Consider the following 6,000-nt stretch of genomic DNA (forward strand, 5'->3'; position numbering starts at 1 on the left):
GAGCTCATTCAGGGATCCAGGCTCTTTTGACACAAAGCACTATTTTCCATAGACCCTTGCTCCAATCTTGAATAAAGAAAGCTGATCATCACCAGGTTCATATTCTAGATGGTGGGGGGGGGAGGAATAAGAAAGCAGGGGGAGCAAGTGTTCCTATCCTAGTGCACACCCCAGGAGTTACATTGATTGCTAGCCAGAACTTTGTCGTATAGCCTGACTTAGCTGCAAAGGAGTCGGGGATGTGTCACCTTTATTTTGGTGACTATTAAAAATCTCACTGTCACTGAATCAATTCTGACTCATGGTGACCCTATAGGACAGGGCCGAACTGCCCCCCCCCCAGGTTTCCAAGGCTGTAACTCTTTACAGGAATAGAAAGCCTCTTCTTTCCTCTGAGGAGTGGCTCGTGGTTTTGAACTGCTAACCATCTCTAACTGAGTACCCACTATATCACCAGGGCTCCTTATGATTAGCCCAAGTAAGTGGGGAGGGATATAGGAGCAGAGCAGTTAGTAGTCTCTACCACACACACAAACGATTCTAACTGGGATGTTCAATGAGAGGCTTTAGAAATCTGCAGACTGGTTGCATTTCCACAAGACTAGAGTGAACGTGTTGTGTTTCTCTATTGCAGGTTAATCCAAATGGTCCAGCCTGGTGTTGGTGGCTATTAGCAGTTCTCCCATTGGAAAGCCGAGCTCAGCTACCATTCCTAGCCATGAGGTCCTTAAAGGATAGACTGAATGGTATCCGACGCATCGTGGCCTTTATTTCCCGAACTCAAAACTAGTAAGAGCTGATGGCTGAAGAGGAGCACCCACCCTCCTCTGCTGCCCCAGGGGAGTCCTCTTGTAAATGTAGACAATTGCAATAACATCTTTGCACAAGGGAATATCAAACAAGAGTCTTACCCTGCTGTGGCTCCCAGGGAAAGATTGAGTAAGAAACCCCAAAGAATGTGATCTGTCTGATACTTTATGTCTCAGGATGCTGAGATGCTGAGCTACTACGTGAAAAGAGCCCAGAATTTTTTATTTTCATAGAATTTTCTGAATGTTTCCAGTGGTTTTGCTTTAATTTTCTTGCTTTCCTAGATAAATGATAGTGTGGTTGGACTGTGAGGCGAAGATACTCAATAATGTAACTGCATTATTTCATGGACTTGAGGCCTCATTCCAAACAGTTCCAGTTTTAGTTAACAATATATAAGATAATTTTTTCTGCTGCCTTTTTTTCTGTTTTAGTAATTTATTTTTTACACTACTGTATCTATTTTTTTCTTCTTCTACATGTACGTTTGTCACTATTTAAGTATCCGTTACGGAAACATCAATTGCTTTATTTATTTGTATGGTTTACTTTAAACAAATGATTAGGAGGAAGTAAGAATACTAGAAATGTGCAATTTTTGCTTTAATGCATCCCCACACCACTCTTAAACTTCATTCGATCCCAGTTCTTGGACCATTTTTATATCTTTCCAATTGAATGTTTCAAAGAAGATCCAAGTGATGCTAAGATCTATCTTTACAGATTCCATTGTTTGGGGGGGTTGTTTTTATTCCAGTTTGAATTTAACTATATATTCTACTGATGAAATTTGGCATAGAGTGTGACTTATGCCAGAGAGAGGAAAATATTCCGTTTTTCTGTTTGTTATACTGAGTGAAGCTCAATGAATTCGTTTTCTGGACTGACCAGAGGAGTATCTCTTATTGTAACATATTTATAGACATTTATTTCATCAATTTGTAAGCGTATCTAGTGTTTCTTTCCCAATTCAATGAAGAATGGGATTTTACACAGGATCTGATGTAAGCCTTCAGAGGGCTTGGTATTCAGTGTGGTACACCACACCCTTGCCCAACTAGCCTCTCCACCCTACCTCTTCTCAGCATTGAGTACAAAAACCTGCGCGAACATAAAGGGAAATACTTCATGCTGGATTAATTGGATTTGAAAATAGAAAGAAGCCAGATAGGCTAGAATCTTTTAAAAAATAATCTTTTCCAAGGAACCAGACAGTTAAGCCATTACTTTTTGTAACACTGCCTTTCTTCTTGGTTGCAAGGGGCCAAAATTTTCAGTATAGGGAAAGGGAACACAAAAGAGGGTAAAGAGGGAAGAATAAGCACTTACTTAACTTTTCTTTGTGCAAATTTGATTCCTTCAGGGCCAGGAGAACCTGAAAAGTACTGGGACCTTGGGTGTGTTCTATCGACAGAGTAAAGAGACAAGGCAGGGAAGCAAGTGAATTGTGCCATTTTTACGGTCGTCCAAATTCTCCTTCTCCTGTCGGATGTTAGACCACCACAATGACACTAGTCACTTCCAGCTCATTTGTTCTGGTAAGGGGACAGGCTGATGCCTCTAGTAATCAGTGGGATTTATTCCATCACCACCAGAAAGAACAACAGTGAGAGTGAGGTCATCGCGTTGATAAAATGGTAGTGAGCAATTCTGCCGAGAGAGTTCGTGACCATTACATGAGATAGCATTTATAAATCACTCCTCACAGTGCCTAGCACATAGAAGACATTCAGCAAATTATAACTCTTAGTAGATTATTGGTCACTGCAGAATATCACCAAGGTCGACACTTCCCATAAAAACGCTGCCTTTTACATGCATTAGCCTCTACCAACCCTTTTCAACTTGGTTAATGATATAACTTGATGATTGGGGTCAGGAGTGCTTGGGAAAGTGAAAATGCCAGCAAACCTTTCCCATCTCGATATGGCTGATGAATAGTCTTACTGGGTGTGGTAGAATTTTTTGCTAGAGTAGAATTTTTCCGTTCCAGCTCCATTAGACTAACCAGCTCATCATTCTCTGCTCTCCAAAGTGCATTGCTCAGCATTCAGGGCCATGCCATAGGGACTGGATTTGGTCCTTGGTTTTCCCTTCTCACTGTCGTGGAGTCTGTGCTGACTCATAGCGACCTCCCTGTGGTTTTCTGCGACTGTAACTCTTTACAGGAGTAGAAAGCCCAGTCTTTGTCCCAAAGAACTCCTGGTGGTTTTAAACTGCTGCCCATGTGATCGCAACCCAACACATAACCACTTCCCTTACCACTGCCCGAAGTAACAGATTCAAGGAAAATGTGTTCAGAATGTACTACATACTCAGTGCTGAGCCAAGTGACTCCACATACAGAGACTCACTCAGTCATTTCTTTCTCATATCAAGCATGTGAGAGCACTTGTTAGGCCTGTATTATAGATGAAGAAATGGAGGCTCCATACAATTCAATATAGTCATAAGAAGCCAAGCTTCATTTTTGACCCCAGCACTTTGCAGATTTTAAACATTTCTAAATAGTATTTTATTAAAGAGGCTGGGCGAAGGAGCCAGAGAAGCTTGCAGTGGGAAGATGCAGGTTAAATCACCTTCAATTACCCAGCACAACTCTGCTAATCTAAATAGAAAGGGAGATTTGATCTCCTAATAAAATTTCACACCACAGAATTCTTTGCCTTGATAAGAGAATCCCACCCCAACTTAGGCAAAAGTAGGAAGTGGCTAGCCATGGTTGTCCTTCCCTGGCCTAGCAGCTTCGATAACATGTCTGGGTTGATGTGGAACAAGGCTTTGTTCCCATGGTAAGGCTAAGCCTTGGCTTGCTTGGGGATGTACTTGACTTGGACGTGCACATTCTCGCCACTTGTGTTTTACTTGTGTTGCACAGCTTGAAAAGACACAAAGCGAAAGATGGGCCAGAGGCCAAGACTACCACCCCCTCGCCCCATTAGATTGCACCATTTTATTGGTTAGTTTTCCTATTTCTTGGAACTGACCCAATAAGGGGTTTTTTGTTTGTTTGGTTGGTTGGTTGTGTATGCATGTGTGCGCGCGTGCCTGTGTTTGTGTGTGTGTGTGTGTGTGTGTGTGTGTTTAACCAGGTACCAGGCAGACACAGTGCCTTTCTGCTTTGTACCATACTACTGCTGCTAGCTAATAACCAGCAAAATATAGAAAATTTTAAAAGTGAATTTTCTATAGGTAACTTGAAGAAAAAAGTGCTTGCTCCTGATGTAGGGGCATGGAGAATTCACTTTTTCAAGTGTGGTTTTTCTGAAGACCGACTGCTTCTAGCCCAGTGCTGCCTTTAGCAGTGAGAGGCTAGTCAAGTCACTGCCCTTGTGGCATTCCAGCTCTGGCTGAAGTGCTGTCTTAGGCTCAGATAATCGCCTGTGACTGGCCCCTGGAGTAGTGGAGCTCCGAGACTAGCTCACAGCACCCAGAGGTCTCTTGCTGTCAACATATAGCGAACTGTTGATGGGCTAGAATTCATCGGGGACCATTTCCCCATTTCATCTCCATTTCTAAGATGGGAGGTTTAGTCAGAGACTCAGTGTCTGAGTCCCCAATGTGATGACATGACATCCATTTCTGTGTACCAAGGCAGAATCATAGTAGAGGCATGTAACAAAGCTGCAAATGGAAGGTAGCCTAAATGATGGGGAAGGGTAGGTCTTCTTGGACCTGAAGAAAGAGGTTCTAATATATGAAGGAAGATTATATTTTCTGAAAGGCTGTTGATTTGTGCCGCTTCCTGACTTTAGCGTGAAAGGAAGGAAAAACAGCCATGTAAAATGTGCCCGTTCCATTCCTCTTGGAATGACAGTGTCCACATATTACCCTTTTGACTTCTTAAGCTAGTCTGAGCTACGCACATCCAGAGGTTAAATGAAGAACTGTTCACATACAGTGGGTGTTTGTTTCCAAACACGCCAAGTTCCTGTTTGGAGAGAAGTGCCTGTAATCTATGTTTCTGGTGTGTTGTTGTAAAGCTTTTGCTTCACGATTTCGTAGCCATTTAAAAGCTGCAGCCACCCACCCACCTCCCATAGCAGACGTGATTACCTGAGGTTTACAAAGCAACACTATAGCTTAGGCATTATTTGAATAGTCACTGAACAGTTCATTGTCAAAGCCACACACAACCTAACAAAAGGTGAGGAAATAGACTCCATCTGGCTTATTTTTTTAGGTAGACAAGTCTCCTCGTTTTATACAGTTCTCTATTGAGAACTTTAATACTAGGATGAAAATGTCAAGCAAGCCATTTAAACAGTGTCAAATACATCTCTGTGTGTGTGTGTGTGGTGTGATTGTGTGTGATTCTGTGTGTTTTATTAAGCAGCCACTTGACTCTTGCACTGTAACGAAGGGGAATTAAGGTAATGCTCCCTCTCCCCATATTGCTATTCAACTACCTCTATATGCTTGATTTCTTTTCAGAATTTCCCTTCATCAAACTGTACAAAAATAGGTTGCAGCGCATCCATGTTGTTGTAATAACGTGATAGAGGCAGTCTCTGTGAAAAATTGTTCCCTTGTTAACCGCCTGTTCCCATATCCTTTGGCAAGACTTACCCCAAGAGCCGCCAGTGTCTTTTTTGTTAGAAGCTGAATAGAAATAACATCTATTGAAATGCCTGCTTTGTTTCTGTCTTCTATTGGTTGTAACACATTTGCCCAGCAGATTCATGGAAGGAACTCAACCTGCCGCTCAGCCAGCCAGCTCTCCTGTACGCTGCAGTGAAGCAAGTCTGAGGCAGGTGTGAGCCAACAGAAGAACCAATTGTGCTCTGAAAAGCTGGCCATAAATTGAGTAGTTCCTTTGTTTACGTGTATGTGTATGTGTCCTAATGCGCTGTCAAAGAATTGAGTTGAAGCTTTGTTCTTTTCAATTTCATTTGTAAATCCAGACCATCATATCTTGAGTTTTCTTAAAGGGAAGCGCACTGCCTACTGTTTTCTTTGGCATTATAAAGTGTTCATGAAATCCAATGGCATGAGCTTGGTTTGGTTTTTGTTTCTATTCAATGCTTTCTCAACAACACACTAACTCCCCAAAGCACATGGATGAGCCTCCTGAGAAGAACACTGGTAACTAACCAAGTTGACATCAACAAGAAAGCTTCAGAAATATACCATCTTCCCAACACGACGGTGTGTAGCCTGAGGACACTGGCGACTCTTTAGGAAGTTCTC

At 42.2% G+C, this 6,000-nt stretch overlaps 1 protein-coding gene across 2 annotated transcripts in view; it reads left to right on the plus strand.

Annotated features, from left to right (window-relative positions):
- The window catches only part of LONRF3 (LON peptidase N-terminal domain and ring finger 3), a 47,553-nt gene extending 41,757 nt beyond the window's left edge, over nucleotides 1–5,796 (plus strand). For both annotated transcript variants that reach the window (XM_075538148.1, XM_075538147.1), the window contains one exon: nucleotides 635–5,796. In XM_075538148.1, the coding sequence (XP_075394263.1) occupies nucleotides 635–790 (156 nt within the window). In that variant the 3' untranslated portion in view covers nucleotides 791–5,796. The remainder of the gene's footprint in view (nucleotides 1–634) is intronic.
- Nucleotides 5,797–6,000: the final 204 nt, after the last annotated feature.

The sequence above is a fragment of the Tenrec ecaudatus genome, chromosome X, assembly GCF_050624435.1.
Source record: "Tenrec ecaudatus isolate mTenEca1 chromosome X, mTenEca1.hap1, whole genome shotgun sequence".
In the NCBI taxonomy this organism is placed as follows: Eukaryota; Metazoa; Chordata; class Mammalia; order Afrosoricida; family Tenrecidae; genus Tenrec; species Tenrec ecaudatus.